The sequence below is a fragment of the Camelus ferus genome, chromosome 9, assembly GCF_009834535.1.
Source record: "Camelus ferus isolate YT-003-E chromosome 9, BCGSAC_Cfer_1.0, whole genome shotgun sequence".
NCBI lineage: Eukaryota > Metazoa > Chordata > Mammalia > Artiodactyla > Camelidae > Camelus > Camelus ferus.
The window spans coordinates 67,620,713-67,643,463 of NC_045704.1; the positions used below are offsets into that span (position 1 = coordinate 67,620,713).

General features: G+C 42.2%; 1 protein-coding gene across 10 annotated transcripts in view; it reads left to right on the plus strand.

Annotated features, from left to right (window-relative positions):
* The window catches only part of TLCD4 (TLC domain containing 4), a 78,414-nt gene that overhangs the window by 48,909 nt on the left and 6,754 nt on the right, over nucleotides 1–22,751 (plus strand). For all 10 annotated transcript variants that reach the window (XM_032487137.1, XM_014564534.2, XM_032487142.1 and 7 more), the window contains one exon: nucleotides 9,301–9,374. In XM_032487137.1, coding sequence (XP_032343028.1) covers nucleotides 9,301–9,374 — 74 coding nt within the window. The remainder of the gene's footprint in view (nucleotides 1–9,300; nucleotides 9,375–22,751) is intronic.

The window sequence follows — 22,751 nt, forward strand, 5'->3', positions numbered from 1 at the left end:
CAAACAGGCAGGACTGGGAGTAACGACTCAAGGGTGAACATAAATCTAAACATACAATTCTTAAAGACCAAGTCTGAATGTATTCTGGGACCACTCTTGTGATGTTATCTTGTTTGTTAACAAAAATAATAGCTTTACTTGTGTGTTTGCATTTATGGGTCTATTTGGCTTCATAAACTTTGAGAAAGGCAGCTGACCCCAATTTCCCAAACATTCACTTAAAACCCTAATTTAGGATCGCGTGGCTGTTGATGCTTGTCACTCTGTCTAGATGCATTTCTGTTTTAACAGCGAGAGCTAGGTATAGGTTCCTGTATAACTGGCTGAAATAATTTTCTTCTGTTTAATTCCTGTTCAATTTCATGTACACGCATAATTACATTTAGGTAGGCTGGAGCGGTGACTTCATCAAAATTCCAAAACTGAGCTCATAAAGGATATAGCAAATCTCAGGCGGTAATATGTGTTAACTTTTTTAATTTTACTTTTTTGTGGGGGAGGTAATTAGGTTTATTTACTTACTTATTTATTTTAATGGAGGTCCTGGGGATTGAACCTAGGACCTCATACAGGCCAAGCATGCTCTCTGCCCATGGCTGTACCTTCCTCCCCACACCCCCGTATTCATTTTATATCTAAAATTATTTTTCTACTTTATACATTTGTGAACTAGCAATTTTATATCCCTTGCGTCTTTGTTAGGTTTCTCCTCAATCAGTTATTTTTCAACTTAGGTGTACGACCAAACCCAAGATAGCTTTGGGGAAGTAATAAACACGTGTAAACTAGAATAGCATACACTTTATGTGATACATACTGCATGCCACTCCATGTTTTCTCTGTTTTCAAGTGTAAATGTAACCACTGACTTTTTTTTTTTCTTATTTGGTATTGCTAAAATCTATGTATTATTGAACATTTGTGACTATTTTGAGGGCTTTTAAAAACTCATACAAATATGCATTCATAATATTCTTCTGTTTTTCTTTATATTGCCCTGCACAAAGATAGCTGGTGAATAGGACATCAATTTGGCACTATTTCTGCAAGAATAGGATATATCAGAGCATCTCGCTGTATCACGCATTTGAGCTCATAAGTCTAAATAATTATTATGAGTGTTTAAAAAACTATGCTAGTTTTAATGTTATAAATAAGTGCTTATATATCCCAGTAGGTGTCCATAATCACTTTAGTTTTCTGAAGCAATAGGCTATTTTTACTGGCATTTACTACTATTTATTTCCTTGTCTTCTTTTTAAATTTTAATAGTTTACAGTTAGTTATAACCTACAGACTTCTACCTTACACAAGTCTTAGTTGGAATATAGCACTTTGTTTCCTAAATGCTTTTGCTGAAAAGATGTGGAACTGACTAGCAAAATACTGGTTAACTCTGGGAAGAATGTGCGTGGGTACCTATGTGACTTTCATATCACGCTGTAAGTTAGAAGTATGGTCTCTGAACATCGGTCACAAATCATCATTGTATTCTGTGTAATGTGTAAAAAGAATGTCGAGAAACAGGAGGAGTGACCTGGAAGTGGCAGATGATCACAATTGTAGTGGCACCAATAGCATGTCACATCTGCCAAAAAATAAAGCTGTTTTGGGGGAAGGGTACGTCTCAGTGGTAGAGCACATGCTTAGCACGCACAAGGTCTTGGGTTCAATCCCCAGTACCTCCATTAAATAAAGAAATAAACCTAATCATACCCCACCCCCGCAAAAGAGCTATTTAAATATGTATACTCTATCGGGGGAGGTACGGTATCCAATTTAAACAAAATTACAGTTTCTTAGTTAGAGCATACCACATCATCTGGAGCCTCTAAAACTGTAAGTCCAGCGGTAGGCTGCCAGGTAACTGGAGGGGGAGATTAGATTAGGTGGCTGTTGTCCTGTGACAAACAACTGAAGGACCCAGAGAGGTCAGCTTAGAAAAGCTAAGTTGTAGGACGTCTACATGGCTTTGAAATGTCCTTGGAAATGTGAAAGGACTGTTAAGTGGAAGAGGAAGTAGGCTCATTCTGGTTTAATTCGGACGTTGCAACCAGGACCAGTGGGGATGGTGAAGAGGGGTAAGGGAGACTTCTGTTTTACAAAAGGGATGTCCCAGTGCATAGAAGATTGTAAGGATGGCCTTGTAAAGTGGTTCTTCTATCATAAGGTACCTTCAATCAGATAGATATAAAAATAGATACAGTAAGTAGAAACTTTGGGCAAGAGCTTGCACTAAATCATCTTTAAAGTTCTGTTCTTATTCTGAGAGTCTGTGATTCAGTTGTTTTGATGAAATGGTTTGGCTTCGTTCTAATACCGGAGAGCTAGGCAGTAGGCAAGCAAGAATGAGCTCCGATATGTCACCAGGTTCTTAAGTAACCCTGGGAGGAAGGGGTGAGAGCAGCTGGCCTGCAAATCCATTCACTTCCTTGGGAGGAAGGGAGGGGAAGAAAGGAAGGCAAGTGACCAGGTCTAATCTCCTTGTCAACAGGACCTTTGGGCAAATAGTGTGTCTTGACGTTTGTTAGGAGAAAGAGATCTTAACCCTGAAATGCCCTTAGCCTGTTCCTGGCTTAGGATCCCCTATAGGAGAGACAGTCCTGGATCTGTGAGGCCTGGCTCCTTGGAGAATGTCATATAGGCTGTGCACCTTTCTGGAGGTATACAATGGAGGTGTCGTATAAGGTAAACTCTCACTGCTGTGTGAGGAACTTTGTGAACCTCACTTCTGGCCCAGAGCCGCTTATTCAGCACAGGAAGGACCTGGCTTTCCGACTGCCCTTCGCGCCCCGAGCCTCTCTCTGCTCGCTCTGAGTTATTTGATAGCCTCTATCCTCTATCCAGTTAGCAAAGCTTAATTCTAGGTAGGACCACTGTTTCACATGAACCTGACTTGGCAATCCAATCCTGTGTGTAGCTCAAACCTTCCACTCTGTCTTGTAAGTAAAATCATCAAAAACCTTGAATGATTAAAGTTAAGGAAAGAGCTATTAAATATAGGGTGGATTTGGTCCCCAAATCTCATTTCCAGATGGATGGTACTCTGAAAGGGTGTCCCATGGAAATGTGCTAAGATTCTGGGTCAGTCTAAATAGCCTAGAAGAAAGTTCCTCATAATTGCTGCAGTAGAACATAGTCACATTTTTGGTTTTTAATTTTGTTTTTGATTTTTGCATTTTGTGGGGGGAGGTAATTAGGTTTATTTATTTATTTAACAGAAGTACTGGGGATTGAACCCAAAACCTCGTGCATGCTAAGCACACACTCTACCACTGAGCTATACCCTCCCCAGCACAGTCACATTTTTATGCAAGGTTCCATTTTGGGATGCCGGTAACTTACCTCCCGCCAGTTATACAGCCCTAATGGTGGGACATCGTGCCCATCCCACTCCAAGCCATTGACAGTGGCACAGTGTTTAGTGCCACACTGGCAGCAGTAGGTGCATAATAATTTTGCCTATCTTTCTCCCTTACCTTCTAAACCCCTGACCCTAGCCACTCTTGGCTGTTAGAAAATTAAATTTCCCGTGGTAAGAAAATCCAGATTTTCATAATCACTGACTGAAAAGAGAATTTTCTTTTAAGCTCTGGAAAGGATCAGACAAGTCTTGTTTTGTTTTCCCTCCCAGACCCACACAGAGGCTGTGGCCAGTATGAATTTTACTGCAGGCCAAGCTCTTTAAAGGTAGATGGCAGACATGGAAACACCGTGTTGACCGGAAGTCGGTTGTGAGTTTTGCCGTCATTTGCTAACAGTGAAGTATCAGAATTTGTCATGTATCAGAAATGACTAAACCTGTCCTCTTAAGAGCACCTGCAGTCACTTATACTCTGGTAGGTTTTCTTGGTGGATGGGGATAAAGTGATGAGGGATTACACATAACCTGAAGCCCATCTGATGGCTACCTGGGCCTTTGGAAACCTGTGCCGCACGTGGCGCTGACTCTCCCAGGTGAACTGGATTAAACAGGTTGGGAGTCAGTGATGTATAGGATCAGAGGATGTGGACGTCACACTAAGGAAGCTTAATTCTGCAGCCCTGGGTGGCTCCCAGTGGTTCTGAACTAAGGAGGCAGGAGGGAAGGCATAAGGATGTGATAACTACCTAATTAAATCTCCAGGTTCTAGGATTTAAATATAGGAAACTATTTTTAAAAATTGAAGTAATGCATCACCTGGTGGTAAATCAGTAACGCTATATAAAGCAGTTTAGGAAATGGAAAGATGAATGTGTTCATTTCTGTTATTTTTTTGGTCTGAATATGGGCATTTATTAAAAAATTCTGAGTTTGTAGAAACACAGGGCTTAGTAAGTATAACATGTTCTAAGTCCTATTCTCCAGCAATAACTACTCTGCTGACAGTATTACGTGTATTCTTGCAGTTATATAAATTGTGCATAAATTTTCCTGTGTATGTTCATGTTTTTTTGAATTTTCCAAAATAACTTTTGATGTAGATGGGACTTAGTCTTCCAAAAAAAAAAAAAAGAGCATGTTTAGGTCAGCAGAATAAAGTGGGGAAGGCTTTCTAGGTCAGAGAACATGAGGAGGGGGGCTCAGATCTCCACGGGTGGTAGTAAGGACTTGGGTTGTCCGCCTGCGGGGTTCGTGTGGGCTGGTGGTGGCTGCACGTTTGGATGAGTAAGATGGGGCTGCCCGACGGAGTGAACATTCCAACTCACCAGCCTGGCATTTTCACTCTTCGCAGACTTCTTGTAGGACCTTTAGCCAAAAACCAACTTGATACAGCTGACATATTAGAAAGATAAAACTGATGGTGGTATGTGGGGAAAAATCTATGTGGTGGAGGATATTTTTTAGGAGGTTATTGGAGTGATGTAGGTGATAGATTATGAAGAACTTAATTTTGGTGATTGTATTAATGAGGAAGAAACTAATCTAAAAAGCCATTTTGTAGTCAGTAGATCCTGGTGACTAATTTGGATTTCAAAGAATGAAGGGAAAGAAGAGGGTAAAATGACCCAGGGCATTAGAGGAATGTGAGACCCTGAAGAAAATGGGAGAACCCGTTTGGGCCGGAATATGCTTTTGGAGGTCATGGAGTTTGTGGTGACACAAGGTTATTTCAGGGGAAAGGGTCCTTACAGAAATACAGTTTTATGGGGATGCTGTGGATAGGATCAGGGACCAGAAGAAGACTGATACTCTAAAAGAGGCAAAGGAGAACTTCAGAAGGGGAGAAAGAAAACTGGTTTAGGCGCCTTACAGCAACGTTGTGAGTAAAAGGCTGTGGTGAATAACATTCAAGCAGGGGCTATTTGGAAAACTTAGGTCATTCATTTCAGTTTGAGGGACAGAAATTTTTGACAAGCAAAAAGAAAAAAAGAATGCCCGGATCCCACAACCCAGAGGTTAACTATTTATATTTACTTAATTACCATTTACGTTTAGGAATGCATCCTATTGGTGTATGTACATAAGTAAAAATTAGCATTCTGTGTTTGAATAAAAATGAGATCAAAACCAAAAAGTTGAAATTCGTTTACATCTTAAAGTATTGCATACAACAGAAGAACTCTGGCAATCCTGTGTCAGAAAGCAAGGAACCTATCAGAGACTAATGGGACTGTGTCCAAAGGACACAAAAACCAGCCTGGTGGCTCTCCCACTGGCTAAAAATGTGACATTTTGATTGTCAGTTAGAGTACTGACTTCAGCCATTGAAACCCATTGACTCATAAATTCTTAGTGATACTGAAAAAAAAAAAAGAAGAAGGACAAAAGCTGGACAGTCCTTGCGTGAGGCCTCGCATGTGGGTGCTCTTTGGGGACAGGTGGGACTGGAGTCATCCAGAGGCTCAGCGGGGTTGAAAGGTGCTTGTTCAGGGAACTGGCAGTTGATGCGGGCTCCCTGCTGTGACCTAGTGCTCGCTGCCCAGAGCTCCTCTCAGCGGCCCCTCCGTGCGTGGCTGGGGCTTCTCCCAGCCTGGCAGCTGTGTTCCACGAGGGAGCATCTCAGGAGTGAGTTTTCCAGTGGACCCAGGAGGAAGCTGGGTGGCTTCTTATGACCTAGCCTCAGGAGACCCAGAACTGAAGCTGCCCGGTCTGTGGGACTTTGTTGTGGGGGCTTGGCCAGCTAACCCAGGCCTGGTGGAGAAGGGGATGGAAAAGCACCTAAAGAGACTGCATCCCGCGAGTCTGGAATGAGACGGGCAGGGACATCTTAGTCAATCTGTCCTTTTTTCACCTTCTAAGAAGACACCCATGCTCAGTTGAAAGTAGGCGTTGAATTAGTTTGGACCTTCCACATGCATGTAAGCATTTTATTGTTCCCTTGATTGCTCTATGAAGCTGAGTAACGATAGTCCGCTGGTGAAAGAAGGGAGAAGTTTGGATAATAGTTACGTTGGCTTCTTACAGTGTGTAGAGCTGATTCTGTCGGATCTTACCCGCGGTCATTGTTTCTGCAGCGTGCAAGTTATGCACTGAATCACAGCAACGAAACGATGTTCCCCTAGACCTTAGGTCCTATGGTTTGAAAAGTGGATTTTCAAATTGAATTTTTGATTTCTATGAAGGTTATAAAGAAACCACATAAAACAGAAATTGTTGATATCTTGTTCAGAAACATTGGATTTTGCTCATCTATCTGCATTTTTTAGCAGAAAGTGCTGTTGTAAACTTTGCAAAGTTCATTCAGTCTAAAAACTTCTTACCAAAGACAATGAGAAGATACCACCTGCTGGATGTCCTCCACACCTTGCATACAGTGCTGCTGAAAAGGGGCGTGGTTGGCTCAGCGCAGAGATCAAGGCTTTCAAAGTGAAAGTTCTTTCTCACCTTTAGTTTCCTCAAAACCTGCAGGAGCACTTAATGAGGTTTTTGACTTTGTGGAGATGGAAGGAGATGACCTCCGTGGATGTGTGCCTACAAGAGAGCTCTGACCGCTGCCAGCGAGGGTTGGCCTGCTGTAGAATCATGTGTTCAAAGTGCGAGGCAAGAAGAATGTTTGGAAATAAGTTGAGGGGGAGAATGCAGGAAAGTGTTACAGTGAAATATTTATGTACTAGTTCTGCAAAACCGATGACTGTCGAGGAGCCATAAGGAGCTAGAAAAGGATGGACTGTCTGTACCTGTGTAGTTGGAAGTTATGTGCAGATTGTGACAAAAACTCAGACAATGAAAAAATGGCTCATTTTGGGGAAGTAAGACTGCTGCTTAAAGTGTTACCAGAAAGAGTAGCCACATTAAATAGGATTTTTTAAAAATCTCAAACAGTAACTTATTGGAATCCATCCAGTGTGCTTTGGAGTGTTTAAACATGATGGCTGTTTTAGAAATAGATGGCCCACATGATGGCTTTGTACATACAAAGGACCTTGCAAACCAAGCAGCTGGTCTACCAGCACAAGCCTGTTAGGTACAAGGTAGATGGGTGTTGTTAGAGAGCCAGAAACTTAATTCTTGTAACTCTCCAAGCCTGTTATTGCTAGTAAAATTTTATGTATTCTATGCTTAAACACCTTTGTTGAGAAAATATTTAGCTTGAGATCATCATATTGGACTGCTGCCAGTAATGCGGGCCTCTCAGAGCAGAGCTACAAGTCCAAATGAATTTTAAGTTTAACTGTAGGTGTTTTCCTCCTGCAAGAAAAAGGGAAATCCTGAAGGCCTCAGGCATTTTAGAAAAGTATTATTGGAAAAGAAAACAAGGAGTAAAAACATCCTGCTTTGTCATGGATAGAAAGATACCGTTATTATTTTTAATTAAATATAGGTAGTAACTGTTTAATTAGTCTGTATTTACATTCTCCTCTTAAAAAGTCTTACATTCATGCTTCTTAAAAACATACAATAATATAGCCTACTAAATTTAAATATCCAACAAAGAGTTAAGTAAAAGGGCAGAAAGAAACATTATACAAATACTATATTTTCCCCAATTTTATTTGTTTAGTCCCACTATTAATTACTACTAATGGCCACCTTAACTAGTCCTGGTTTTTTTTTAACATAAAAGCTTTTATTGTAACTGAAAAGTGAATAGTACAGAATAATATGTAATTTCAAATACACACCTCTTCTTCATATTCCTGTCTTGAAGTAATAACACACGGATGTGATTGTTTGGCACACACGGGCACGTGTCTTCGAACCGGTGTGGCTGTGTCCCGTCGGCTCTAAAATGCCGCTCGCCCTGTGCTGCTGTGCACGGCACTCACTGTGGCTGCCGTCTTTGTCTCTTTGCCGTCCTCCTCCCCTCTTCCTCATCACACATTTTCAGCTTCATTCCGGACAGTGAGTTTGAGGCTATAAAACGTTCTAGATTCATTTTGGAAAGGCTAATTCTTGAAACCAGCTCTGAATTTTTAATCCCTAAAATAATTTACATAGAGAAGTGCTGAAGATCTTCAAATAAAAAGTCCATGCATTGTTGTTTTTTATTATTGCTTTATACAGTTCCCATCTGGAAAGCCGTGTATAACTGGTAGGAAAATGTTTCCCAAGTTCCAAATGTATCTAATGTTTCGGGGCAGGTGGGACTGTTTCCTTCAGTAGGTAATCATAATTCTGATTTAATTGGAAGTGCTGGAATGACTCCATTTCCTTAGTAACACTTTTAAAATTACATGAAAGTTTTGGAATGTATACTTTTGGTTTTATAACACTTACTAACTCTACTATACTTTTCCTATTATTAAATTAGTGGAAGGTGCTAGGCATTACGTTTCTAAATTCAAAAAGTTCCCAAAAGTGTGTGTGTATCTTCTGATTGATAAAAAAATTTTTTCAAGGTCAAATATGACAGATAAGATTTAGCACGTGTTGTTCTGTTTGGCAAATATATATCTGCTCTTAGGCTTATATATAGTTATTTAGCATGTTAAGTACACATTTGAGATTTTTATGGTGCTTCTATTAACGTATAAAAATATGTTCCTGTTAGGTATTTAATTGCTGTAGAATTCCTCAACTTCTGAAATTCATGCTACTCTGATCATTATTTCTACAGTGAGTTGAGAATACTATTACTAATGGCTGTTTGCAGAATTTACTAGTTCAACGGGAGACAACTGCTTGAAATCTGTTTTTCTAAGTGAACATTATATACATAAGTGAGCATAAGTGCACAATATGCTGTTTTTAAAAATATTGTAGAATCCTAATGCTATTTCTAAGTGTTCATAAAGAGGAAAATTCGTTTAGCAGATTTGGTTCGTTTTGATATTGATCTTTATTTTTGGCTGAGAAGCTGCTGAATGTTTCTTCGATATTTGGAAATTTTGATAAGAATGTTATTCCTGACGTTATGTTTTCTGTTTCTCATCCAGAGGTATGGAGTGCTGGCATACATTGGGAATTTTCGCTTGCTTGCAGAACTTTCCAGCCCTTTTGTGAACCAGCGGTAGGTTACTGTTATTAATTATTTTAAACTTGGGCTGTTTCGTATTTCTCCAAGGTCCTAGATATAAAAATGAGAATATGTGATATGAATTATTATCACCATTGTACAATTGAGGAAACCAAGCCTTGGAAAGATTAGAGAACCTTATCCAAGCCCCCTGGCTAGAAGGCAGCGGCGCTGGCTCTTGGACCCAGCTCTCTTTGTGGTACGATGATGCTTTGCTTCACTTGTATTTGTCTCGGGTCCAGTCACGGTCCTTGACACCAACTTCCTATTCGCAAACTCTGATACCGACGTTATCTTAGTCCCTCTTCAAACCGCAGTCGTTTAGGTTTGCAGGAAAGTTACAGAGACGGCGCAGCACCTCCCACTACCCGTCACCTAGTTTTCCCTGCTGTTGGCATCTTACGTTATCAGGGAACGTTCATCAAAACTAAGGAACCAGCATTGATACATTGCTATTAAGTAAACGCCAGACTTAGTTGGGCTCGACCCGTTTTTCCATTCGTGTCTCCTTTCTGTTCCAGGAGTCAGTCCAGGCCGCTGCGCCGCGTTTAGTTGCCACGTCCCCCCAGTCTCCTCCGGCCTGCTACGTATTCTTAGTCTTCCCTTGTTTTTCGTGACCTTGACAGTGTGAAGGAGGACTGTCCAGTTATCCTGTAGAACATCCTCCAGTGTCGCTTTGTCTGTTTTTCTCATGGCTCGACAAAGGTTTTAGAAGGAGCCCCATAGAGGTGAACGGCCCTTCTCGTCACATCGCGTCAGGAGCTGCATGGTACCCCTGTGGGGTCCCTGCAGGTGTGAACTTTGCGGAGAGAAAGTGAAGCTCCACCTTCTGGAGGGAGGTGGTTGCTCACTTTTATTTATTTCTTACTTTGAGGGGCGTAACTAGGTTTCTATTCATCTGTCTTTAATGGAGGTACTGGGGATTGAACCCAGGACCTCGTGCGTGCTAGGCCGGCACTCTGCCCCTGAGCTATGGCCGCCCCAGTTGCTCACTCTTGACAATGGACTTATCGTACCTTATCCTCTGTTACCCTTATCCTGTCATTTAGCAAGGTCAGCTGACTTTTTCCTGTGTGATGCTTAGCTGCTCCTTTCATTCCGTATCCGTGGTCCTCGTTTAGGGCCTTCGGGATCTCCGCGGTTTGACCACTGCAGTCGCCTTCTAACTGACATCCCTAACTCCAGATTCACCCTGTCTTCCATCCGTCCCTCTCAGGGCTCCCAGGTCATCTTTCTTAGGCTCTACTTTCAGCACCTGCTTTTCTCACTAAGCGTTGCATCCTGTCTAGATTCTTCCCTGACTTTTGAAGTTCTCTGTCATGTGCTCCACGTCTCCAGCCTTATTTCTTGCTGCTCATTTGAGTTAGTTTTGTACCCTTACTGCCTCATGCCTCTGTGGGTTTTTTTTTTTTAACTTTTCTTCCTTTATTCATATCTTCCATTTTCCCTGCATCTTTGAAAAATTTACCTATCTTTCAAGTCTTAGGTCAAACTCCCAAACCCAGGGAATGGCTCCCATGATTACATGTAGCCTTTTGTAACTTAGTGCCGAGGTAACCCAGAGAATTGGGAGTCAAATCAGACTCATGCAAGTTAGGGAGCTTACCCTGCATCCCGCCTTACTACTAATCTCAAGGGCACAAGTAATCACGAGACACTGGCAAGACAAAGTGATGTTCAGGACCATCAGCATGGCTCTCCAGGTCTTCTTTGGGCACACTCTGGAATGAGGTTTCCTGTGAGGTCTGTAAGTGATGTGTATAGTTCGTCTTGGTTATGAAACATCTCCATTTAATACTCAGATAGTTACATGGCTTATGTAACATTCCCCAGGGCGGTCAGACCCACAAATCCATACTTTCTAGGTTCATGTATCATAAACAACCCCAGACTAGGTATATTCCAAGCGGGTTCCATGGATGAAGACTCTTCTGCTACAAATACCATTAGCCTCTTTTATCAGGAGATCTGCCACTAGTATGTTTACCAAGCAGTTAGCCTGATGACCGTTTTTTCTTGCCAGGGGTGGGAGGGATGGTCCTTCCTCCCAAAAACAGGAGAAATCAGATTACAGATCTGCTGCTCAGCCTGTTCTTTCGCAAGTCCTTATGTACTGTCTTACTTTGTTTGCCAGCGTTTCATGTGTTACAATCTTATTTCTTCAAGAAGATACTAAGTTCCTTGGACTTGGATGTTTAAAATTTTACAGATAATAATTCATCTGTGATTTTTAAAGACTCTGATAATGTGATAGTATAGAGAGCAAAGAGCATGTTCTTTGAAGTCAGGAGATCTGGATTCAAATCCAGGCTGTCCCACTTCCCACTGTGTATGAGTGGAAGATGATCAGGTCTCTCCGAGCCTCAGTTTTCTTACCTGTAAAACAAAGATACTCATACCTACAGGCCTCACAGTGTATTGTGAAGGTTCTGTGAGGTTGTATGTCTTGTTACATGTATGTTTACATGCGTACGTAAGGCACCTGGCAGGGTGCTCATCAGTCAGTACTGCCGTAAGTGCTAAGTGTAGCAGCTGTTCAGTGTGCTGACGCCTAGTAAACACCGCGAAAGCATCGCCTATGTTTGCTTTCTCTACTTTGTCATGTCTTTTTTGTTCTTTAACCCATTAAAATTAAGCTTCCCCTTGTATTGTTTTGCTGGAATGATTTCATTAGAGGTCCCAGTGACTTCCCGTTGCAAACTGTAGAGAACTCTCTCTGGTGCCTGTCTTACTGCCTCTCTCTGTGGGCTTGATGCTGTTGGTCCCCTCCTCCTTCTAGTGCCGTGGCTCCCTTGGCTTCCATGACACCGCTCCCACCCGGTTCTTGTAGTTCTCCGGCCATTCTCTTAGTCCTCTTTGTAAGAGACAGTTCCTTAAATGCTGGTGTTCCCCAGGGCTCTCTTCTGGACCCGCTGATCTTCTCTGTGCTTCATTCTGGGTGAGCTGTGCTTGCAAGGTTTTAGCCACTACCCATTTGCTCAATGTGGTGTAGTGGACTGTGCATGGAGTTTAGAATCATGCAAAGTTGCAGTTTAACCTTGCCACCTTCTTGCTCTGACCTTGGGTGGGTTGCGTAACACTCCTGCGATGCAGTGGCTTCCCCTATAAAAAGAACACATTTAACATTATCCACTTCTTTATACTGTTGTCAGGGGTTTTATTCTCCCAGGTGGCAATTCGGGTCCAACATGTCTAAAATAGAATGTAACATATTTCCCTCTGTATTCTCGTGTATTCTCCTGTTCAGCATGTGGCCCAGCCATTCTTAACATGTGGGAATCATCTGACTGCTTCTCCTTCACCTGCATTTGGCCCACCACCAGGTCCGACCATATCATCTCCTGAATACTTCTTGCCTTGGCCTCCTCCTCACTATCTCTGCTGCATCTCTAGTGCCCTGCTTCATTGTCTCTTGCCCAGGGTGCTGAACCAGCCTCTAACCCTGTATCACCCAGTAGAGTAGCCACAAGCCACATGTGACTATTTACATGCAATTTAATTAAAAGTAAGTAAAATTAAAGATTCAGTTCCTCAGTCTAACTTGTAACATTTCAAGCGCTTCGGAGTCCCGTGTGGCTAGTGTCTGTCAGATCGGGCAGGACGTCTGTGGAACGGTTCGTTGTTGCAGGAAGCCCTTTTGGACAGTGCTGTTCTAGACTGGGGTCGGCAAGCTGAGGCTTGAAGGTCAAACCTGCCTCCTGTTTTGCAAGTGCAGCCGCACCGGAGCGCAGCGGGCTTGCACGTGCACCGCGACGGCCTTTACCCCGCAGCGCAGAGCTGGCTAGCTGTGACGGAGACGGCGCAGCTTCCAAGGCCCCTTCCTCTGTGTTTACTCTCTGGCCCTTTCTGGAAGAAGCCTGCTGATTCCTGCTCTAGACAGGCTACCTGCCTCCACCCCCTTCCTTTCTCATCTCTTTTGTGTTCTTGTCTTCCACGGCGATCTCCCCAACACGTAAAAATGAACACGTAGCTCCCCTGGTTAGACCCTGCCAGTGGCTCCTGCGCTTCCAGGGTCAAGTATGGGCTTGTCACGTGACGGAAAGCTCTCCAGGTGGAGCTGTCTTCTCTTTTTCTGCACATTTTCCCTCAAAAATCTCCTCTCGCTCCAACCTGTTCCTTTGCTGGAAAGGCCTCCTGGCTCCTCACTTACCCTTCAGGGCTCAGCCCAGGGGTCGTTTCTTTCACCAACCCCCATCTCTTCCAGGCTGGCTTGGGTGTCCCTCACCTGTGCTTCTGTAACAGCGACGCACAGTTGTACCTTTATGATAAATATACTTTATTGTAATGTTCTCTCTCTCTCTTTTCTGTTTCTTATTTATCTCTGCCTTTCATTAGGTCAGGAGCCATATTTTGTTGAACTTTGTGTGGTCCAGCGTCCACACACTGTCTTGCACATAGCAGTTATTTAGTTGCTTTTTGGATGCATGGTTCCTGAGAGGTGATCCGTTAAGCCTTAGCAAGGTCTGTCTCTTGAATATGATTGAGATGTGGATTTTGAAGGAGGAGAAGAATCAACTTTGACCCTTAAAGAAACTTCAATTTGTTTTTGTTTGAAACTCTTTTTGAGAAATCATAGTATTAGAGATAGTTTAATTTATTCTTTAATTTTATAGTAAAAAGCTATGCTGTACCTTTATTTAAAAGCTTCGAGTCTTTTGCAGATTAAGAAATTGAGAAGTGGGGTTGGAAGATGAGCAAGAGATGGTATCATGGAGCAGCAAGGAGAGTGTAACAAAGTTTAGCACAGCCACATAAGCGCTGTTAGAGTTTCCCACAGTTTAATTGTTTTCTTTAGAGTTGGTGGTATTTTTATATTCTATTTTAGACTTTTGTATGGTATAAGAAGTTGCATGGATGCATGTGGTGGAGTATGAAGCTTAGACACTTGGGCTTCAGTTAGCTTTCTGCTGCTGGGTTACACTCACGCATCAGGCTTCTTTTTATAAAAAGTAACTTAACGATGGTAACTTCTTTTTTGCCGAATGCCCTTACTTGTCATGAGGACATATTTTTGAATTGCGATTAAGATTAAATACCTTATTAAAACTTGTACCTAAGCCCCTTAATACATTCATTCAGAATTTATTGACTCCATCTCATACCTGAATGTCCTCATCCCTGCCTCAGGGAGCTTCAAGGGAGCGTCTGGTGTCAAATCTGTGTTTGAGAACATAGGACTTAAAAACATAAAATAACAAGTTAGTAAAAATAAGACATTATGTGGAAAAGGGCAGGAAAAAAGTGCTGGCATTAATGATATAAAACAGCTGTTCTCAAACTTGTTTATCTCATAAGTTATTGAGGACCTGAATAAACTCTTATTTCCTGTAGGCTTATAGCTATTGATAGTTACCAGGTTGGAAATTAAAAGGGAAACATTTAAAAATATTTATTAAGTTATTAACTATTAACTGTAACATTTCATGTTAACATAATGTTTTTTGTGTATGTGAAAAATAACTACATTGCCAAAATGAAAAATTTTCCATGAGAACAGTCATTCTGTCATTGTACAGAATTATTGTACATTTTTGCAAACCTTTTTAATGTCTAGCATGATAGAATTCAGCTGGATTCTCAAGTCTGCTTCTGTTTTTCGGTCTGTTGTGAAATGTTGTTCTGTCTGAAACATATAAAAAAATCTGCCTCTCAGAGTTAATAGTGTAGTCGGAAAAGGGAGGGGTATTTTAGCAACCTTTTCAAATAACTGTGGATATTCTTGTAATACTGCACCAAAATATACCAAGAGGTAGTTTCTTAAAGGTTCGTTACATGTGGAATCTGAAACCATATCAGCTGAACTTTTCATACACTGTGCATTCAATCCATTCGTCCCTCCTGTGCTTTGAATCTTTTACCCATGCATAATTTTGTATCATCATGCCTTGATCATTTGGAAAATACTGGTTCACTGAGTTATGTAGGTCTTATAATAAATGCTGATACATTTATTAGATAATATTTAAAAAGCCCACATTTGTTAGTATTACTACTGATCTCATCAGAAAAGCTTTAAATATTGGGAGGTTATCGAATTTACAGTGGCAGACACAAATTTTCCAAAATTCTGATTTTTGTCATTTGAAAGTTCATGTCTTGTCATCGACAGTAAATACTGTCAAGTTCTTTCCTTGATTTGACAAGCTCACTTTGTTCATTTTTGAAGAAAATGCCTGCCAGATGCCCACGTCTGAATAACCATTGTTATTTAGTTATTCTTTCAAGTAGAAATGGTCTTCTGTGGAAAAAGTAGGCAGTTTAGCCCACAATTCAAATCATCATCCAAGGGTTTTTCTTCCAGACAACTGTTTGCTTGCAGCAGAAGTACTGTATGTGTACTTTCCATTTTATCACACAGACTATTAAAAGGGCATATAGTCAAAGGGCATGAGTTAATAAGATTAATCATCCTTACTGCTTCATCAAGGACATTCTTAGGTGAAATTCTCCCCCACCCCACCCCCTTTTTAGGTGTAAAAATGCAACGGTAAGGACCGCACTGGTGACTAGACTAGGACCGTTTGGTACCATTGCCATGATTTGTGCCAAGATGCCAACAGTTTTATCCATCAGTACTTTGCACCATTGTTATGGAAGTCAGAACAATGAGAAAGGTGGATAATATTTTAGTATCATTTTAAAAATAGTTTTCCCATGTAGACCACCCCTCAAAACTCTCAGGGGTCCATGAACCACATTTTGAGACCTGTTACTGATTGACGTTTGTCACATAAGTCTTCAAAGAGAAGTTGGGACATATTCTTAAATGTTTTAGGATTTTTTTGGAGGTGGATATGGCAAAGGGAGAAAGGAGTGAACATGAGTTTTTGAAAGGTGGAATAAACATGCCACATGAAAGAGAAACTGCATAGATTTGCAGGATCAAAGATTACGTCTTAGGAGGAGAACGGACAGACAGAGAGGGTGTTGAGCACCAAGGAGAGCTGACTGAACTTGACCAGTGGACAGTAAGGATGCATGCTAGTGGAGAAACACATTCTGAAAACAGTGCTGAGTAATTCTAGTTTTTGGTATTTGTAGGATAAATTGTAAGACAAGAGACCAAAGGTTGAGTTAGGTTAGTATACAGCTCTCAGTTCTGTGAACAAACAGTGGAATTTCATTAGTCCAGGAAATAAACAGGAGTCCAAGTTAGGCTGGGGGGATAGAGCGGATATGACGGAATAAAGATTGTGAGGGAAGAAAAAGTGAATTCGGCAGTGATAAGAAATTAAAGATAGAGGGAAAGAAGACATGTTTACAATATCATCTTCCACACTGGACTTGGAGAAATGAAAAGAGATGAGAATTAGGAAGACTTGGAGGGAACATGACGCGTTGGCTTTGGACATGCTGGGAAAGAGGACAGCGCATCTGAGGGGAAACGTGGCAGAAGGTGGAGAGAGGAATTTGGGAGTGATCAGATAACAGTTACATTTGAAACCATGAGAAAAGATGGTATTTAAAACATACAGTTGAGTGTCTAGAATTGAGGAACGAGAGAAGGGAGAGTAGGTACAGTGAAGGAAAACTTTGGAAGTAGAAGGGGAGGCAAAACAATACTGGGATGGAGGACAAGCTTTCTAAAACTGAGTTCCTGAACTCCTTAATTTCCAGAGTTAATATTTATTAAACACAAACGTCCACATGCCTGAAAGCATTACATTTGCAACGAAGATAAAACCAGGAGTCAGCTCATGGCCCCGTCTCTGTGGAGAATCCCAGAAGCAGTACAGCATCTGCATCTTTATTTGGAGTTTTTCCAAGGGTGTCAACCAAGATCCAGTTTGTTACAGCAACACTTCTTAAAATTCTCTCTGTTGCTCTTGAGCTCACAGTATCCCCTGGACCCTGCCTCTTCCCCAGAGCTCACTCGCACTGCCGACTCTCAGCTCCTAAAACTCACTGAACCAGGACCACGTAGGGATTGAGTCTCCGCTCCATCCTCTTTTCTCGTTTTTTTCCCCTTTCTTTCTCTAGTTACAGGAAGCCCTCTCCCCTCTTTTCAAATGTGAATTCCACCAGCTCATACCTTGTTTTCACACCATTTGTAGTTAGTACCACACTCTGCACAATTAACTCCCAGGAAACTTAACCGCAAGGTCCTTTAGAAGAGCAGCGGGAGGGAGAAGTGCTGGGTGACCAGAGATGGCTCTGTCTCCACAGGGCCGGGAAAGATTACAAACACGTGCAACCTGCTGGCTTTTACGCCCATCCGAGTAGTGACTGTGGGTGGGGAGGAAAGACTGTCTTCCCTCTCTCCTTCCTCCCCACACGCCTGTGTTCCTGCTTCCTCCTGCTCCTTTCCCCTCTCAGATTCCGCACAGCTACTCACAGACTGTGAGCCTTTATTTGTTGGGTTGAAGGAGTGTTCTCATTAGGTAAGAAGAGAGAGATTCCAGTAAAATAAGCGGTCCTTCTGACACGAGAGGGGAAGATAAGGACAATTACATAAATGTTATTTTGCCTTGAATTAATGTTTGAGTTGGTTCCTCTGAAAGACTGGCTTAAAGACCAGGCAGCCATCACGGGGGAAACTGGCCGGAGATGAACGGGGTGACCGCACAGGAAAGCCAAAGCACAAGCTCCTGAAGTCTGGCTCTGCAGGTGACCGCCTCTCCAGACAACCAAACATGCGGAAAGCGCGCCAGGCGCTGGAGAACAGGAGGTGGGCTGGGCTGAGCGCAACGTAGGCTGCGCGGTGTCCGAGAGACACGGCTGGGAACGTGGACTTAGGATGTTGCGGTCAGCCGGTGAGACACACCGAGGACCGAACATTTTAATGACCGCAGTGGGAATGGGACGAATCAGAGAAGGATTAGGAAGAATTGTAGGAGACAAAATGGATAGGGCTTGGTTACTAGGGGCAGTCTAGAGGGGATGGCTCCAGGTTTCTGACTTGGATGGCTAAGTCAGTGGTGATTTTATTGATTAATATTGGGAGGTTTGGAAGAGAAATAGGCCGTTTTCTGTGGTGGTGGTCATGGGGGAAGGGGAGGTTAGGCATGGAGTAGGGTATTGGTTTTAGGCATGTTGAGTTTTAGGCATATTTGAGAATTTGTGATTTGTCAGGTGAATATGCTCAGCATTAAGTCAGAAATACAGAACTGCAGGTAGAATTTAGGAGAGAACTTGAAACCAGAGATTTGTGTCAGGGCATTGAGCTTTTGAGGAGGAAAAATTTCCCCTCTACCCGTCTAGGTTCTTTGGCAGGTCTAAAAATCAAACTGACATAAGGCAGATTAACAGGAGGAAAGGAAAATTAATTACATACACATGGGGGTCCCACAAGGACAGTGAGACCCACGGCTGGGCAACAGAGGCTTCTATGCCACCCTGAGCCAAGGAATGGAACAGGGGCCTGGGGAGGAGGCTGATTCTCAGGACGATAAGAAGATCAGATATTTGGTAATTAGATGTGTGTCTTGCCATCCAGATAAATAGTTTGTTTATATAAAAAGTTACCTCTGGTAATAGCTCTCTTTGTGGGCCAGACCACCTGTCTATATTCTTTTTAGGTGGTTAAAGAGGAGGTGGGAGTTTTTCTTGAGTCTGCTGGGTCTTACTTGCTTTCAGCTCAAAATGTTCTGCTCGCCGAAGTGGCACATTTTGGGGAGCTCATTCTGAGCCCCTCAGGCCCCTGAGGATGGATGAAATGGCCTTGGCAGAGCAGATGGAAGGAAGTGTGCTTGGGAGGCACAAGTGTCGAAGGGACAGGCAGAGGAAGTGGAGACTAGGTAAGTGTGGTTAGGGAATCAAGAGGAAACAGTCTCATGGAAACAGGAGAGGAGAGAGGGAAGTGAGATGCTGGCAGTGTCGCGTGCTGTAGGAAAGCTACGCGGGGTGAAAGCTAAGACGCAGCCACTGTCTTGGCTATAGGGAGGCCCTGGGGACCGATTTCTTTTGTAGGGGCATGCCATCGTATTGTACCAGGATGTGAAGCACAGCAAGAATGCCTGTGAATCCACGGTTGACTTCTCTTTTTAAAAGTCTGATAGGGAAGACAAGCAGAGAAGGAGAAATTTTTGAATTAGGAAGAACTGGGCATGTTGGTAAGAGAGAAGAAAAAAATGAATCTATGGATGGGGAACTAGCTGGAGCAAGGGAAAGGGCATGAGTGGTGGACCGGAGTCCACCTCGGTACGCAGCTTGGGGCAGAGGCAGCTGGCCGTGGAGAGGGCAAGAGAAGTTTCTTCGTCTGAACACAGAGGTAAAAGAAGATGCCTGAGAAGCAGATCCGAGGCCTTAGGGTCTGAGCTGGAGGGGCCCAGGGCTGATGGCCTGTAAGCTGGTAGTAGAAGAGGCCAGCTCATCTGATAGGACTGAGGAGTGGAAGCAAATGAAACGGAAGTGGCTTGACTGGGGAGACAGAGGTTTGGAAGCAATTCTTTGGAGACTGTGGAGTCAAGTAAAAGGAACAGCATTGAGCAAATTCGAGAATTCAGTTGAAGTTCAGATCTCTTTAAATGATCTGTGTGCCATTATCTTAATATCAGTGCTGCTGAGTAATAACAGCTATCAACTGAGCTCTTAGTGTGGAGGCATTCTTACCTTGTGTCCTAGCTGCTTCACAGTGTGAGGGAGGTACCGTCGTTGCCCCTGGTTGCAGAGATAAAACTGAGAGCCGGAGGTCAGACACAGAGAGGTGAGACCGCGCAGCAGCTGAGGGGCCGGGGCAGGCTTTGAACTCAGGCGTTCTGACTGCAGAGCACGGTGCCCTCCTTCCCTCTGTCCCCCCTGCCTAAGGAAAGCGGGCTTGATGAGAGGGTGGGCACGGGCAAGACAGTGAGACAGATGAAGTGAGGGAACTGAGGGTGCTGGTGCGTGTCCGGGAGCTAGCCGAGTTCAGGGAGTGGGGAGGAAGTGATCACAGGCTGGTAGTGAGCGACTGGGAGTGGACGGTCAGAGAGGAGGTTTAGATGCAACTGAGTGGTGGGAAATGTGGGGAACTGCGAGCTGTGCTAAGAAGGGGAGAGTTATTTGAGGTGTAGCATTTCTGATTAAGCCCAAGGCCACCGTATAGTCAGAGAAATGAATGGCTGAGGATAAGAGGGGGAAAATCTCTGGAGCAGAGTCAGCTGGGGGATCGGAGATCTCAATAGAGGAAAAATGTTGACTTTACTGCTTCAGTGACATTTTTCCTATTTGTGATATTATTTTATTAATTTGACCGTTGCTACCTAACTGGTTTCTTTTTTAACTGCCTTGAATAATTTAACCCCTCTCGCTTCACCCTGCATGTACTTGTATATACCTCTCTTACCCTTCAGGTTATTTCTATTTGATATTTTAATCTCTCAGTAAAGTATTTTCAGGTTTATTTTAACAGTTAATGTTAAGTTTCTGAGGATGAGCAGTTTCTAGCTTAGTCGTGACTAATTCAGTCAAGTTCAATATTAAGATACATGACTATATTTTACTGCATTTACAATTTAACATCTAAAATGTAATGAGGTAAAATTAGGCAAGACAGATTTGTTTTTAAGGAGGAAAAAGTAGAATAAAGCAAATACTCACTGAATTCTTAAAAAATAAAGGTTTTACTTGAGAATAATTTTAGACTAACAGAAAAGTTTCAAGGGGGATACAGAGGGTTCCCATATACGTTATATCAGGACTTCGTACATAAACATGGCTTATCACTGTGGATGTTCACCTCGTTCACCTGGCAGAGCTGGGGTTTGTAAGGTTTCTCAGGTTTAAAGCTGCTGTTTCCACCCCACCTGCCTCTGTACTGAGCTCTTGGGAAGGAAGTCGCTACGCAGAGTCCCTCATGAAGAGTCATGCTTCACGAGGGAGAAATATTTACTTATGTTATTGGTAATTATTTAGGCTATTTATCTTTTCTCCCTTATTCATTCATTCATTCATTTATATTACTATGGCTTCATGGACATGTATTTCATCCTTTGGGTTTGAACCCAGTCCTACATTATTAGTTCAAATGGTTACTACATCCCTTTTACATAACCTCATCGTTTTGTGTGTGGTTTTGGTTTTTTTTTGGTTTTTTTTTTTTTTTTTTGAGCACTTCTTTACTTTCTGACACTAAAAAATACTCTAGGTTTATATTGTGTGTTCTCTTTCCCAGCCCTAGAATCAGCCATTTCTCAAGGAATCTTGATTCCTTTTATTGGAGACTGGTATTAGGAACCAAAATCTGGGACCTGGGTGTGCTCACTGCTACTGGGGCATTATTGGTTCTATGCCCTTTCTGATGACAACTTGGAAATATACTAACTTGTGCATACACACATGTCTGTAATTATTTCTGGAGGTGTCCATCTTTGTATCTGTATTAAGCTAAGCATGAGTTCATACTGAAGTTTCCAACTCTAATCCAGTAGCATATGGACCACTCTAACCTTTTACACTGAATTGTCTGTAACTTTCCACTCCAACATGAGAAACCTGGTCCCCACTTCACCATCAAACAAAATTTACTTACTTGTTAAAACCCAATATACGTATATAATTGTTTCACAATTGTTAACCTGTTCCCCCACGAGACACAATTTTACTAGCTTAGAGTATAGTGCCTGTGTACAGTTTCTTTTGTCTTTAGTCTTACAGTCTTAATTCATTTTCAAAGTTACATAAGTCATGTCTTTTTACCCTGCTCCCTTCAGTGAGGTCATGTCATGTATTTGGAATGCAATTAGATTCTTTTGTCATGGTCTACATTCTGCCTGGCATCCCCCAACCTCCTAAAATTGATTTTTAAAAATTTGCATACACTCTTCATGCTGTTCTTTGAGTTTTAACGGATGTGTAACTTTATGTATCCACTGCTACAGTGTGATACAGAGTTGTTTCTCCACCCTAAAATGTCGCTGTGCTTCACCTGTTCTGCCCTCTTCTGCTCTCCCTGAACCTCTGGCAACCACTGATCTGTTTTCTGTCTTTTTAGTTTTGCTCTTTCCAGAATGTGATATAAATGGATTCATACAATAGGTAGCATTTTCAGACTGGTTTCTTTGATTTATCAATATGCATTTAAGATTCACCCATGGTGTTATATCAATTGATAATTTGTTCCTTTTTATTGCTGAGTAGTATTCTATTGTATGTTGGTACCACAATTTGCTTATCCATTCACCTACTGAATAACATATTGGTTGCCTCCAGTTTTGGGCAGTTATGAATATAGCTAGTGTAAACATTTGCATGCAGGTTTTTGGACATATATTTTGAAATCAAATAGAAAAATACCTAGAAGTATGATTGTTGGATTGTGTGCCATGAATATGTTTAACATGGTAACTGTAATATTGTCTTCCAAACTGGCTTTATCATTTTGCATTCCCACCAACAATGAATGAGTGTTCCTCTTGTTCCACATCCTTGCCAGCAATTGGTGTTGTCAGATTT